Source organism: Dermacentor albipictus, unplaced genomic scaffold, assembly GCF_038994185.2.
Source record: "Dermacentor albipictus isolate Rhodes 1998 colony unplaced genomic scaffold, USDA_Dalb.pri_finalv2 scaffold_15, whole genome shotgun sequence".
Taxonomy (NCBI): Eukaryota; Metazoa; Arthropoda; class Arachnida; order Ixodida; family Ixodidae; genus Dermacentor; species Dermacentor albipictus.
In genome coordinates, this window is record NW_027225569.1 from 12,084,447 (window position 1) to 12,099,674 (window position 15,228).

At 53.1% G+C, this 15,228-nt stretch overlaps 1 protein-coding gene across 1 annotated transcript in view; it reads right to left on the minus strand.

The window, feature by feature from the left end:
* Positions 1 to 14,345, minus strand: part of LOC139051840 (uncharacterized) — a 76,938-nt gene extending 62,593 nt beyond the window's left edge. Inside the window, exons 1-2 of the mRNA XM_070528857.1 lie at positions 13,441 to 14,345; positions 5,898 to 6,844 (exon numbers count right to left, since the gene is read on the minus strand). Of these exons, the coding sequence (XP_070384958.1) occupies positions 5,898 to 6,448 (551 nt within the window). The 5' untranslated portion in view covers positions 6,449 to 6,844; positions 13,441 to 14,345. The remainder of the gene's footprint in view (positions 1 to 5,897; positions 6,845 to 13,440) is intronic.
* Between the last annotated feature and the right edge of the window lie 883 nt (positions 14,346 to 15,228).

Consider the following 15,228-nt stretch of genomic DNA (forward strand, 5'->3'; position numbering starts at 1 on the left):
CGTGAGCTCTTCGAACGATATACCAACCCATTCACGACTGACTTTCCCGTCATCTAGTGATCACCGTCTGGACGCACCTTTTACTATGCACGAGCTCGACGCTGCGTTATCTTCTTCCCGCCGGTCAACTTGTCCAGGACCAGACGGAATTACATACTCCGCGATTTGTCATCTTGGAGTAGAAGCTCGAGAAATTCTCCTGGCGCTCTACAACTCTACATGGGACACAGCAACTGTGCCTAATCACTGGAAGTGCAGTCGTCTTGTGGCTGCAAAACATCATTGCTACACAGGATTCGGCTCGGCGTTGCTTTCACCCGTCGCTACGCACACCTCATCGGCCAATCGAACAACCCCGATTGTGTACACTGCCAGATGCCCGAAACTCTGCAACACGTACTGTGCGACTGCCCAGCATATATGCTGGAGAAGGACGTTAGACAGTTTCCTAGCCAGCGTTGGCAGACAACTACGGTCGGAGGAAGCTATCCTCGGCCCATGGCCCGACACTGCAATTTCAGTGCGTGCAACAAAAGTATTGTTGAAGTTCCTGCAGGACACCAAGCTCGACGAGCGGCTCTAGCGAGGCAACTGTCTCATGTATACATAAGCACTCACCACTTCTCTTATCATCATCATCCATCCCAATACTTTCACTCCCCTTCCCTCTTCCCCAGTGCAGAGTAGCAGACTAGAGCGCACTAGCTCAGGTCGACCTCTCTGTCTTTCCAATCAATAAATTCTATTCATTCATTCATTGTCGGACTTTATCCAGCAACACCACATTGATTTTATCATCATTTCCGAACCTTATACACGAGGCAACTCTCTTCCGCACCTACCTCACACGCACATCACTTTCGCTTCACCAATCAGTCTCCGTCTTGCTCTTTTAGCTCCTAAACATACCTATGATCTCTTCCTAGTCCATTCCGACCCTCTATATGTCATAGTCTCCTGCGTTGCCCCTTCAGTTTCTTTCGTCATCTTCGCCGTTTACGCTCCCCCTCACGAACCCCTGGAACCACTTTTGGATGCCCTACAAGCTCACCTGTCCTCTCTTACTCAACCTTTTCTGGTGATGGCGGGTGATTTTAATGCGAAGCATTTACTGTGGGGCCCTGTGGAATGCGATATCAGGGGAGCGCAGCTCACACAATTTGCTGCTGCCAACAACTTAAAAGCATTAAATGACCCTCGCTCGCCGCCTACCTTTCAATCCCACCTTGCTGGGAGTTGGATCGATCTTTCCTTTGCATCAGTTCCTCTCGCCGCATGTGGCTACAGCTGGTTCGTTGACGAATCCGAAACGTTATCCGACCACAAATATATCCATTTTCCTTTTTTGGCTATACCAGACCCCGCCATAAACGATTAACTAAATCGACTACCTCTCACCTTTTACAGTCACTCGTCACCTCTCCTTGGTTTTCGTTGGTCCAACAGACAACTTTACCATCACCGAACGCAGTCGATATGGTTTTGACGAAGTTTTACATTCTCTTCGACAAGCTTCGTCATCTCCATTCTCGCTGGATAAAGCCGCGCCCCTCTCCGACTAATTCGTGGTGGACTCCCGACCTCACTATTGAACGCAAACGGATCCGTGCCTTCCGTCGGCGCTTCCAGCGCACCACTGACCCACTCCTTCGACAGTCGTTTAAGGCTCAGTACTACGATGCCCATGCCGAATACAAAATGCACATCGACCAGGCCAAATCTGCAGCCTCCAAATCTATCTGTTCCGACCTTTCCAAACGCAATCTCTTCGGCCTTCCTTTGCGCATCTGCTTCGACAAACTTTCCCGTACCAACCAACTCCCCTCCCTTCTTTTACCCGATGGTCGTCCCACATGCAGCGTGCTTGATTCGGCTCGCTTTCTCCTTAATGCTCATGTGACCCACGACTCTCCCTCCACAGATAATGACGACCACGTGCGCCTGCGTCAAATAACTGCAACGCCTTATTCATCCAAAACTACTGATCTCCCTTTCACTATTCCAGAAATAGAACATGCTATCAATTCAGGCGACACCAATGCCGCCCCAGGTCTAGACGGACTGACTCTTCCCATGCTCAAGACGATTTTTAGAGCGCAGCTCTTTGGCGTCCGTTCCTGGGTTTCGCGTCGTCGTCGGCGTCGTCGTCGTCGGCGTCGGCCTCGTAACCAGCTCGCCTCCGCCGCCGCGCTCCGCCGCCGCGCATGCGCCGCTGCTCCGCCGCCGCGCATGCGCGCTGTCGGCTCTCCGGGCGAGGGAGGATGATGGAAGGGAGGAGGAGAGACTGTGGAGGAGGGCTGGCTACTCAAATGGCTCTTTGGCGTCCGTTCCTGGGTTTCGCGTTGTCGTCGGCCTCATAACCAGCTCCGCCCCCCTTTCATCCCCCCAGCGCTAGCAGCGACCGACTGATACCGCTTTCGTGAGTCCGCTACCGCACTCACGAAAGACGTCGTGCACTTCCTGCAACTCGCATTAACCGTCCATCAATCCACACCGATGTTAGTAGTGGGGGACTTTAATGTTGACATAAAGACAAACAGCAATTTCCTAACACTTATGCGGGAGAACATCCCGTTCCTCTCGCTCGTAACGCGTCCCACGGCTGTGACAACCTCGCGAGGCACTTGTATAGATCTCGTCTTTGAGAATCAAGCATTGGTGTACCAAGTCGAACATATATCAGTCTATTTCTCCGACCACAAAGCTTCCTTCATGACTGTCAAGAACTGTTAATGGAGTCTTTGTTAAAGGAATACGTGTGAAAAATAAAAAAAAAATTCTGTGATAGCGCATACATGTGTTGCTCGATTTCTTTGCCTCAATCTATCGAAAAGGTGAAACAGCTTATTTGCTGCGCTCAAATTTCGCATTAGGAAGTAACGTAATCGTCGGTAATTTTTTTTACTATCACCCGTCCTTTTTCCTCTTCATTTTTAATCATTGTCTCAATCACTCCTACTTCCCTACTCATTGGCGCAAAGGACGTGTTATCTTTATTGCTAAACCCAACCGCCCACTCGACTCTCCTTCATCCTACCGCCCTATTGTTATAAATTCTTTGTTTAGTAAAATTCTCGAACGTCTCCTAAATTCCCGGCCCTACTTTTTTCTCCATTCCAATCATTTACTTCATCCGCGTCAATACGGTTTTACACATGGGAAGAGTGCGACCACCGCTTTGTACCGTCTCAGACAAACTCTAAACACCTACAAAGACCGGAAACAACACGCAATTCTTATCTGCTTAGACTTTAAAGGCGCTTTCGATAGCGTTTGGCACCCTGTCGTCCTTAATTTTTTACGCTCGCACAACTGCCCTTCCAATCTGTACCACCTTCTACAATCTTTCTTAGAAAACCGACAGATCATTTTCCGTTCGCAGACTGGTCAGGTGTCTGCTACGCCTACTTTGGGCAGCCCTCAAGGGTCACCACTCAGTCCACTGCTGTGGAACATTGTCATTTACGGATTGCTTGACCTCCCCTTTCCACCGGACGTGCTTGCGCAGGCCTATGCAGATGACACTGTCATAGTGCTCTCTGCAGACAGTCGTCGCGCTTTAGAATCCAAGGTAGCTCTTACTCTTAATCTTATCTCGACCTGGGCAGAGCGTACGAAACTCACCATTAGTACCGACAAATCTTCCTGTTTATACTTCCCCAATAGCCACTCTGCTTCCTCTTCCCGCACCCGTCTTCCCATAGTTCGTCTTAATGGCTTTCCCCTCAAATTTCAGTCGAACATTAAAATTCTTGGGGTCATCTTTGACACCCACCTCAACTTTAACGCTCATTTAACGAATCTCCGTACAACAGCAGGCCTTCTCTCTTCCCGTCTTCTCCTGTTCGTTCGCATGCATTATTCGATGGCCCCTTCCGCTCTCCGTCTCCTCTATAATCAGGTTTTACTTCCGTCCATCACATATGCTTCTCCCGTCTGGTGGCCAACGTTTCCTACTTCACAGTCTAAAATCAAAATATCCTCAATCCAACGTACCCTTCTGCTTCCAATCACCGGTGCCTTCCGCACGACGCGTACCTCGTCGCTTCAGGTTCTGGCTAACACACCACCACTCCATATTGAATTAGGCCGTCTAAACGCCTACTTCTCTTTATTTGCACTCAAAGCGCTCACATTTTATGGTCCTGACTCCTACCATCCGGCGCTTGTTAACTACCCCATGAACCCTTGGGATTTTCATCCAAGCATGAAATCTCGTTTTACCCATTACCGCGTTCGACTTCAAGATGTATCCTTTGTAACCACTATGCCGGCCTATCATCTGTATACCGACGGCTCCTACACTTCCCAGTCCGCAGGCGCTGCTTTCGTACTTTATAGTCCAACAGGCCGCATCACCAAAGTTGGAAAATTTAAACTTTTTGGTGCCACTTCATCTTATGCTACCGAAACAGCTGCTTTACTGGAGGCATTAGCCTATATACAGATTTTGCCCCATTTCATCCCTCTACACATCTACACCGATTGCTCGTCCATGCTCACTACATTGAATACTTTCACGACAACAAATCCCTCTGTCTGGCAAATCAAGCAGCTCCTTCAGTTCATCTCTAACCGGCGACGGGTATCTCTTTTCCATGTACCGGCACACCAGGGCATCGAGGGAAACGAGATGGCAGACTTCCTCGCCAACTCCGCCGCTTCCCATGGTGTTTCTCGAACCCTCCTTGTCGCTCCCTCCTCTATCAAATCAAGGATGCGTACCTATTCCTTCGCCCAGTGGAATGCTCACTGGACGCGAGAGAATAGCGACACCGCACTCTTTCAATGGATAAAAAACGTCAATCGCATTCCCTCTTTCTTTCCACCGAAAAGACCCATTGTCCACCTCACCTCCGCTCATGGCCGCTTCCCTTTCTATTATTTCCGCTTTCACCTTTTATCCCACAGTAACTGTGCCTGTGGTAATCCTTGCAGACTTGCTTCACTACTTCAATGACTGTCCCCTTACATCTCACATTGCTAATCCCCTTAAAGAGAATCTCCCCTCTACCATTACCCCTGATCGTTACCTCTCCTTTCTTACAGATCAAAGAAAGCGCGCACTTCTTATTCGTCTATATCGAATCATTTCATCGTTCACTTTCCCGGAGTCCTCCTAATTCTTTCTACAATCATACCTTTTCCTTAATCGGTTTCCTTTCCCTCTCCTCTTTCCCTGTCTCCACTTTATATCCCTCCCACCTTGCCCTTCGCCTTTCGTCTTATAGTGTCCTTGGTTATGCCAACCAAGGTGGAGCTTGTCTCCGGGGACACTATGGACGGAATGGCTGCTTTCTTCTTTTGGCAGTTTAGCTTCTCTTCCCATCCTTCTCTGTGCCCTAGATACACCTTCTCAACCTGCCTGACATCATTTTCAGCTTTCTTGCAGATCTTCTGTTGACCTGCAGTCCAGTGGATTCTGTAACCCCACTGCTGCCTGATGTCAAGTCACCCCTACCGGAACCATCCGGTTATGCCAATACTCCTCCAGGCCGGTGCAGTCTGGTCTACCGGAACTCTGCACCGCTTTTCGGAATCCTGATGGACCTGCTGGCCTCCTTGGGCCATGCTCTCTTAAGACGTCCTAGTTCCTTTTCCCCCTTTTTCCTCCTACTCAATAAAAAATTGGACGCACCGAGACCTCACCCGTCGCACGCCGATGCAGACAAGTCCTCCGCCGTCCTATCCCCTCCTAGTATGCATCAACATTCTCTGTTGGTTTACCTCGTTTTTTTTTCTTAAAAATTGGCTTTACTTCAAATTACATTTTGGGTTTCTACCCCTCTTCATTTAATTTTGATTGGCTTAAAGCTGCTATACCTTGGTGGTGCGGCTTTCCCTCATTTTTATTTAGATTATTTTTGTTTTACGAGGGGCTCAAAAATACGCCGTACCGGGTGTGTCGTAGCGACACCTCCCTGATCCCCTTGGTCGCCGGGTCGATGTTCGTCTTGAGAAGGCGGACGACATCCCCCGCAGGCGTGGTCGTCTCGGCCGTCCGTGTTAGAAAGCAGACGTGGTCGTGCAGGGGCTGCGCGGGCGCCGCCCCGGCGCCCCCGGGCGCACCAGGCGCCGCGCCGGCATCGAGGAGGCCGCGCGACCGCAGCGCGGCGGCGTAACTCGCTGCGCCGGGCGCCATCGGCGCAGCGCTCGAAGCGCACGCGCCCCCAGCGCCAGCGGACAACAGGCGCCCGGCACTAGACGCCGCGGCGCCAACCGCCGCAGCACCCCCGGCGCCAGGCAGGCCGGCACCCGCAGGACCAGTCGCAGCACCGATAAGGCCCTCCAGCCTGCACTCCGCGACGCCCGCCCGTCGCTGCACCACGGCCACCTCCCGGCGCGTCTCCACGAGCTGGCCCTGCAGGGCCAAAACCGCGCCGCGTTCCGTGGCCGCCTCCGCCCTCAGACTGGAACAAAGGGCGGCCAGCTCGAAGACCCTGGCCATCAGGAACTCAGGCCGAGCATCAGGCGGAGCAGAAGGCGAGGGCCTCTTCCTCGATCTCCCGCCACCGGCGCTCCGCGCGGCTCTCGGGGTCTCCGGGAAGCACCGCCGCCACGGCCGTGCCCTCCGAAACGCAGGAGAGAACCTCCTCTTCCTCGCCACCGCCAGCCGGGGGCCGGCTCACCTCCTCCGCGACCGGAAGCTGGTCGAGGAGGTCACAAAAACGCGCGACCACCGGGTCGCCGTCCTCCGAACAGTCGGATGCCCGCGAGCGGGGCGACTCCGCGGTGGCCGGAGGCAGCGGGGGGGAGCGGGACGGCGACGCGTTCTTTCCCTTGCGCGTATTGGGCATAGCCGGGGTTCAGCGGGTATGAGCCCAGGCCATCTTGGGCCCAACGGCTGGCAGCAAAGAAATCGCGTAAAAATGCCAATTAAACCCCTTTAAGCCCGGTTTTTCCTTCGAATGTGTTCCCTACGCGTTTAAAAGCAACCCCAGCTAAAATTTATAGAAGTCAAATCAGAAATACATGGTTTTTGAGAATAATTGCAGGAGCCCGATGCAGCCGGCCAACCAAGCACTTGCACGAGCGCTCGTGCAAGTGTTTACAAGTGCAAAGCAAAGTTCACAACCCCAGTAAACTTTATTTCTGTTGCCCTCTAGTGAGCCACATACGGTGAACTAGACGTGGCAATGCTTTAGAAGCCTTAGTCCGGTCACACACTGTAACAAAACACCATACGAGAATTCTTTTTGAAACACGTCCTCGCGTTTACCTCTGCCACTGCAAACAAGAAAAATATCCAGCACTGAAGTTTCTGCTGTGTTTGTTGGCCTGAGCTTGCGCTGGCGCTATTCAATTATCATGTGGCGGTAGTACCGCCCCTTTTCGAAGTCTGCTCCCTCAAATGAAATAAAAGAAAATAAATGAAAGGAGGGAAAAGCCCGTTCCTACTAATGCAATAACAGGCTTAAACCAATCAAAAATAAATGAAGTGGGGCCAATAGCCCAAAGCGGAAATTTGAATAGAAAAGCCAATTGGAAAAAGAAAGGTTGGGCACGGTAACAGCTAATATCCCAAGGCGAGGTCAGCGAGGGCACAAGGGCGCCGCGTAGAGCGTTTTCGATTGCTCCTGAGAAAGATAATGATGATGATCGGCAAGCTGAGTGCCCCTGACGGTAAAAAGTGAACATGACAGGGATGATGAAAACCCCGACCAAGTTCCTTGATCAGCCGGGGAGCACGAGAGCCGGTACGTGAAAAGCTGAAAAGAGACTTGATAACACTGATTAGAAGTGGTGACGGTAACTGCCCGGTCAACACTAGTCACCGGGCTGCCATCGTCACCAAAACCCAAAGAACATTAAGCCTCCGTCCGAGACATTTACGTACCTGTACAAGGAGATGTACATGTATGGTACATTAGAAAGAAGTAAAAGTATAAGTAGCAGGGAACAAGCGCCAAAGCGGCGTGCAGATGCTTGCGCCAGCTCCAAAGTACAGCCGCTGCTAAAGTGAGGAATAGGGGGAGCAGGACAAAAGAAATAAAAGAAGAGGAAAAGAAATAAAAGGAGCGAAGTGTGAAAAGGACGTGCACAGAAGGGTTAGCAAGGTTTGTAAGCACTCCCTGCGCGCACCCATGTCTGCACCGCGCTGGCAGGAGTGCCACCGCCAAAACCGCGACAGCGGGACGCCAGGAAACAGAACTCGGAACACGGCGTAATAAAGGAACCAATGGACACTGCCCAGTCACCGAGACCATGCGGGTTCAGGCCGCGACATTGAGCGCAGGACACAAGTGAGTAGTAGTGTCTGGAAAGTGCTCGGCGCCCGGACGACAGCACCGAGGCAGAGCCTCCGATGCGCCGAATCCTAGAGGCGGGAGTATGCACAGCATGCAGCCGGTGCCCGCGAAAGCGCCGCCAAATGGCCGCACAAGCCAAGGTAGGCAAGAAGGTCTGTGAATGCAGTGGAGCGAAAGTGCGAGCATTAGCTTGCTGAGCACTACCCGGCAGCCACAGTATGTACGATAAGCGTCAATCGCAAAAGCCAAACAGAGAACGCCGGGGTCCTAGTAGCTAGACATGTTGAGCCAGCCACGGCTCCAATGCTGGACGTTCTCGTACGTTTAGCGAAGTGACCATTCGGTTAGGCTCCGTATAGGAGCTGAATGCATGGGCGCGGGGTCAGCCACGAACCCCCAACCGACGCTGGATAGGTAGTACCATCAGAAAGGGGAGGAGAATAAGCACCGAATCAGGGAGTGCCGGGGTCCAAGTTGCTGGATATAAGGGGGCCAGCCACGGCGCCCACACCGGCCACTCCGCAGCAATCGGCTGTCCCAGTCGCTGGAACGCCCAGCGGTGCAACAGTGGTCGCAAGGACAGAGAGGGCATAGCCACGAAACTGTGCCAAATGCATTCACCATGCATCCACAGGAGGCACATCCCGCGGGCAGTCCGGCACCGCCGCGCTCACCAAGCGTTCGATGCCGGTAAGGATGGCGCGATTGCGGGCGCTTTGAAGCAGCAGCGGGTAATCCGCAACCCGAATGGTCTCGCGTGAGGCAACGTCCAGGTGGCCCGCCAGCTCCCTCGTCAACGTACAATCAGTGAGGTAATGATGAAATGTTTCGGCAAGCACGCCACACGGACAGCGCGGTGCGTGCAAGGCCAAACCTGTGCAAATATATAGTAGGGGAAGCGGCCGTGTTCCGTTAGAATATGAACTAAAGAGCGGGAAGGCGGGAAGAACGCAGGGATCTGCACGACGCTGGGCACCCAGTGAATTAGAGCTGTATCGCCATGGGCAGACCGCCACCTGAGGCCCCACTCACGTTGCATCTGAGCGTAGAATTGGGTTTTAATAGCTGGGATGGAGGTGCGCAGTACGCGTGGGAGGCCATAACGTGCAGCACTACCGGCAGCGTCATCTGCCAGCTCGTTTCCCAGAATGTTACGGTGCCCTGGCACATGATGCAGAGCAATGGAAAAGCGAGCTGAAAGACTCCGGAGGGCACGCTTAAGCTGCACAACCCGCATGTCAGCAGAAGTAAAGGCAGAAATGGCCGACAAAAGAGAGAGGCAATCGGAGTATACATTGACTGCGGTAAATGATGTCGGCATAAACATTAAGTAGTCGAATGCCTCTTGTAATGCAACCGCTTCTGCGCAGTACGCACTGCTCGCTCCGCGTATGCTAAATTTCCCTATGTGAAGAACGCGTTGGTGAGGGCTCATCACTACATACGCGGCTCCCGCATAGAACTGCGTAAAGGAGCCATCCGTGTAGACGTGCAATGCAGGGATAAGGGACTTACTGAAGGCTTCGCGGGGTGTGAGCCGGCTAAACGGATACCTGAATCGATCGGCCGGGTGATCGGTCCACCGATCATAGCCGTATGCGATGTTCTCCGGATGAAAATACAGAGGTCCGAAACACATAGGCTGTCGTAATGTAAATAATCTAAACTCGGCAAGTGTTCTGTCCAATACTAGTGTTAAAGGCGGCGCCCGGGCAAGGATTTGCAGCGCCGCTGTTCACGTTATGCGATACGCTAACGTGATAGCAAGCAGCGGAACCCGTTGTAATGATTCCACCTTGTCCCGGGCAATCCGACCACCAGACCGGTGCAGCATACGTGATGATTGGCAGAATTACCTGGCGATACAGCTTCTGGAGAGTACCCGGTCGAAGGAAGTAATGCAGGCGAAGATAAGCTAAAATTTTGTGAGTGGTTCGTTCCAATTTTTGCCTGACGTAATCCGCGTGCGGTTGAAAACCTAATCTCGAATCAAATACTACCCCAAGAATTTTCAAGCTGTCCGTTTTACCGAGGCGTCCCCCACACATACACACTTTGAGCCCCTGCCCCGCGACCGAAGCTGTGCCGTGAGGGAACGCCACAAAAAAGGATTTGTCCACATTAATGGCGACCCTGACTTCTTGAGACCAAGCGTGCACGCGGTCCAAAATCCGGGCCCCCTTTCTTTCAATGTCAGCTCGTTTAACGATGACGGTATCGTCAGCGTACGCTTGAGCGAACGCGTCCCCTGGGAGATCCAACTCCAGGAGCCCTCGGACCACCACATTCCACAAAAGCGGACTGATGGGGGAACCCTGGGGACTCCCCAATGTAGGTGTTGCAGACACTTCTCCCGAATGGGAACGGTACACAATGGTGCGATCAGTTAAAAAGGATCGGAGTAAATTAAATAAGTTACGAGGGCAACCGTTGCGCTGCATGTAAGAGTACGTGCGGGTGCCAGATGGAATCGAAGTCACATTTAAAATCAATGGCGATCAGAATAGCCGGCGTTTTCGACTGTTTCAGGACTTGGAGTCGGCGGCGCAATTCGTACAGGGCCATGACGGCACTCCTTCCATGAGTAAAACCGAATTGATTTGCGTGGATGAGGTGAGAGGAGTGAAGAAAGCAATAAAAGCGGGAATTTAATAATCTTTCAAGAATTTTGCCGAATAATGAATTCATTACAATAAGCCTGTAGGAGCCCGGAGAATCCGGAGGGCGTCCGGGTTTAGGGATAAAAACCACCCTGCCCTTCTTCCACTGCTCCGGAAAATGCGCCAACTTTAATGGCGAATTGAAAATAAATAGAAAGAAATCCGGGTGATAGTGAAAAAGAAATTTGAGAATGGGAAGGGTAATGCCGCCAAGGCCCGGGGCCGAACCGGTCCGACCAATGTGCAGGGCATATTCTACCTCAGACAGGGTGAACAGTTTGTCATCCCTTCTTGCGACAGCCGGGGCACCTGCGATTGCGCGTAATTCCCTGTGCAGAGCAGTGTCGTGCGCCGAATCATCACGGGCAACCTGCGTTCGGAGCAGTAACGCTGCGGAATCCAGGCCGTCTTCGGTCATGGTACCCGCCGGCGAGCGTAGGGGCGGCAACACGATGGGGTGGCGGAGTTTTTCAAATGCCGACTTGAACGCTACGCCGAACATGTTTTTTCGCGAACTTTCTGTACAGAAGTTCTTGAGTGCCTGAGATTTGGCTACCTCAATTAATCTTCTGTAGGAGACTCGCGCACGGACGAAAGCTAATCGGAATGCATTGCGGAGGGACGGGTCTCGAGTCTTTTGATAACGTCTGCGCAATGCGCGAACACGGTTGCGTTCGACAGTTAATTCCGGCGACCACCGATCGTTCGCCTTGGGTGGCCCCCGTTTCGGCACCTGCAAGTTTCTCTCGTAATGGGGTCGTACAATAGGTAGAACTTCTGGATGTATCGATACGGTCGAGGGCCTGGCCAGTATGCACCGTCAGCTGCTGCACCGTCGCGAACCAGGGCTCGTTGACAAGCCAACGGGTGAGACGTAAGCGGCCCGCGAACGTGAACTTTTTTCCTGAGCAAGAGCGGCGTTCCCTCGAACGAGAATACGATGTGGCGGTGCTCTGAAAGTGTCTCCTCCTCCGACACCCGCCACATGTACCCTCTGTTGGCCAGATTTGCACTGGCCAGGGTGATGTCTATCCAGCTCTCTGTATAATGGTTTTCGTACGTAGCGGCCGACTCGGGATCGTTAAAGATATGCAGATCATGAGCGCAGATCAGCTGTATCACCGCGGCACCCCGGCCATCACAGCCGCCACGACCCCAGTTAACAACATGTTTAGCGTTAAAGTCACCTGCTATTATGACGTTGTCTTCCTGGGTGCGTGTTAGACAATCAGACACGGTATCCAGGAATGGGGCTATGTCCACATGCGGTGGCGCGTACAGTCCGAGCAGGAGAAATGTGATATGGGGCGTTGACAATTTCACCGCAACGACGTTGGTGCTGGTGAAGACGGGAAAACAGTCGAAACCCGACCCGTCCCCGAAAATAACTACACGGGGACTGTCGGGCGAGGCAAAGCGATGGTAATGCTCCGGAATACCCGGAATCGCACCCGCCCTGATGTTGGGATCACAAACGACGGCAAATGGGATGCCTTGCGTCTGCATGGCTCGGACCAGCACCATCGTCACCGCCTTTGCATGGTCCAAATTAGCCTGTATGAATTTGACATTATTGCTTGTGATCATTTAAAAGTCGTACTGAAATGTGATTGTTGACAGTATGGGTAACAATTCCAATTCCCCTACCAATGGCGTGCTCCCACGCGCCCCTGCACTCACTAATCGACGCCCCGCCGCATGCGACCGCGCCGTCTGCGCGCACCCCACCACTGGACCCGACTCCTGTGCAGAGGGTCCGCAGCGCCCCAACCCCAAGAGGGGAACGCTGCGGGCCCCACTCCACTTAAGTGCCATAGTCAGTACGGGCTTGCAATCTTGCGACCCGCTCAGCCCGTGTCGGGCAACGAATATCGCCAGGGGGGTCCCGCAGAGTCCCTTCCCGCCGCCGTGCACGCCGCACAGGCCACCGCCGCATCCCCCATGCGCACAGTACAATTTTCTGCCAGGTACATTTACAGGCACATTTCGTACACGTCACCCTAGACGTCACGTCTTTGACGGGGCAAAAGCGGCGCGTGTGCCCATACGACGCACAGAACGTACACAACGAGACAAAGATCTTCAACTGCATGCGCTGCGGTCCACCCGACACAAATTCTGTCTATTTGCATGAGTTTCCGAAAATCTGCCGGGTTTACCTCAACGATGTGTGGCATATTACCGCCACGCTCTTGAAACGATACTAAAACTTTGCTTGCGGCGGTGTCCAAAGCGAACGCGGGATTCCGGGCGTTAATAGCTTCAATGAGGTTCGTGGCGGATACCTCAGGGTCGACGCCAGTGAGCTTAACATGTGGTTTTCGTTTCTCCGGGATACGCATGGTCATAGCCGTACGCGTGATCGGGCTCCCATTAACCGCCGTTTGTAAACGGGCAAGAGTAGTAGTCTCTTTACCGATGACCGTAACTCACCTAGATGACCGTATTTCACCTAGTCCCGCACCACGAGGGTCTATATTTGCCTTGAGCAGTCGCATGACATCCTTAGCTGGAGAATTGGTGGGACTTACCGGAGTCAAAAATGCCACGTGTCCCTGCACCCATTGCCGTGAGGTCGCCATGCTTGACGTAGTCCCGTGACCATCAGACGCCCCCGAGGCATGCCCAGGCCCAGGCGCCCACGCCGACGTGGCCGGGCAATCGACTCGGCTAGCTGGCCACCGCTGCGGCGTACGAGCGGCCGGGCCCCGACATACACGCAACGGCCGCCTGAATCCGGGATTCCATGGCATCCTGCCTGGCCTGGGCGAGCTGCCGCCGAAGCTCCTGCATTTCGCCATCTCTTTGTGCCGCCGCCGCCTGGAAATCTGCACAGTTCTTGACAATTGCATTTAACTCTGTAATGATCTGAGCCCGAACCAAATTAGTAATTTTGGTCTTGTCGTCGAAAAGCATTTCTTCAACGCGCCGCTGACGCGAGGCAATCTCATCCCACTTCTCTGTGAACCTGAAATCCGCAGCCGGGTTGATCGGGTTTGCCGGTAAATTAGCAGAAAGTGGAGCCCCGGTAGTGTGGTCATTTCCTAAGTCGACGCCTGCCGGCGCGCCCCTCGGTACTGCGACTCCCTGCCCGGCCATATTAATCAGCTCATCGCCATCTTGCGAAAAGATACTCGTACCCGATCCCGGTGAGCTACCGACACTCTGTGGCCTGTTACGCTGGGGCGATCCCCCGCGCGTCTGCTTCAGCCGCGACATGGGCTCATACCCGCCTGGGCGCAGCCATATTGGCTTCCCCGCCTACGGCCGGGAAATGCGGACGGAAAATAAAGGCAAATGGACGGTTTAATCCCCCTCCCGCGCGTCTACTGGGGTCCCTGGGAGTTCCGAAACAGCCGACGATAAGCGAATAAGCCGGAGGACGAAAAGTACTCACGTTATTGCCGAAAAAACGGAGCCCGAAGCGGCCAGCCAGGCAGGCACTTGCACGAGCGCGCGTGCAAGTGCCGCCCCAGTAAACTTCACCTCTGTTGGTCTCTAGTTAGCCATATACGGCGAACAGGACACGGCAGCACTTTCCACACCTCAGTCCGGTCACGCACTCTAATAAAACGCCAGACAAAAATCCTTTTTGGAACCCGTCCTCGCGGTTACCTCTGCCCCTTTAAACAAGAAAAATATCCAGGAATGAAGTTTCCGCCTTCTTTGTTGGGCAGAGCTTGCCCTGGCGCTATCGAATTATCATGTGGCGGGTGTACCGCCCCGTTTCGAAGTCTGCTCCCTCAAATGAAATAAAAGAAAATAAAAGAAAAGAGGGAAAAGCCCGTTCCAACTAACGCAATAACAGGCTTAAACCAATCAAAAATAAATGAAGAGGGGCAAAAGCCCAAAGCGGAAATTTGGATAAAAAGCCAATTGGAAAAAGAAAGGGAGGGCACGGTAACTGCTAGTATCCCAAGGCGAGGTCAGCGAGAGCACAAGGGCCTCGCGTAGAGTGTTTATTGATGTCGCCAGAGAGAGGTAATGATGATGATCGGCATGCTGTGTGCCCAGATAAAAGTGAAGATCGCAGGGATGATGAAGACCCCGGTCAAGTTCCTAAGGTCAGCCGGGGAGCACCAGAGCCGGGACGTGAAAACCTGAAAGACTTAAAATCATTGATTAGAAATGGTGACAGGGACTGCCCGGGCAGAAGTCCCCGGGCAGCCACCGTCACCAAAACCCAATGAGCAGTCGCTTAGGGAAGAGTGATTAAAAGAGGTGACATGGCTTGCCCGGGCAGCACAAGCCCCCGGGCAGCCACCGTCACCAAAACCCAATATGCAAGCGCTGAAGGCTACTGAAGCCTCCATCCGAGA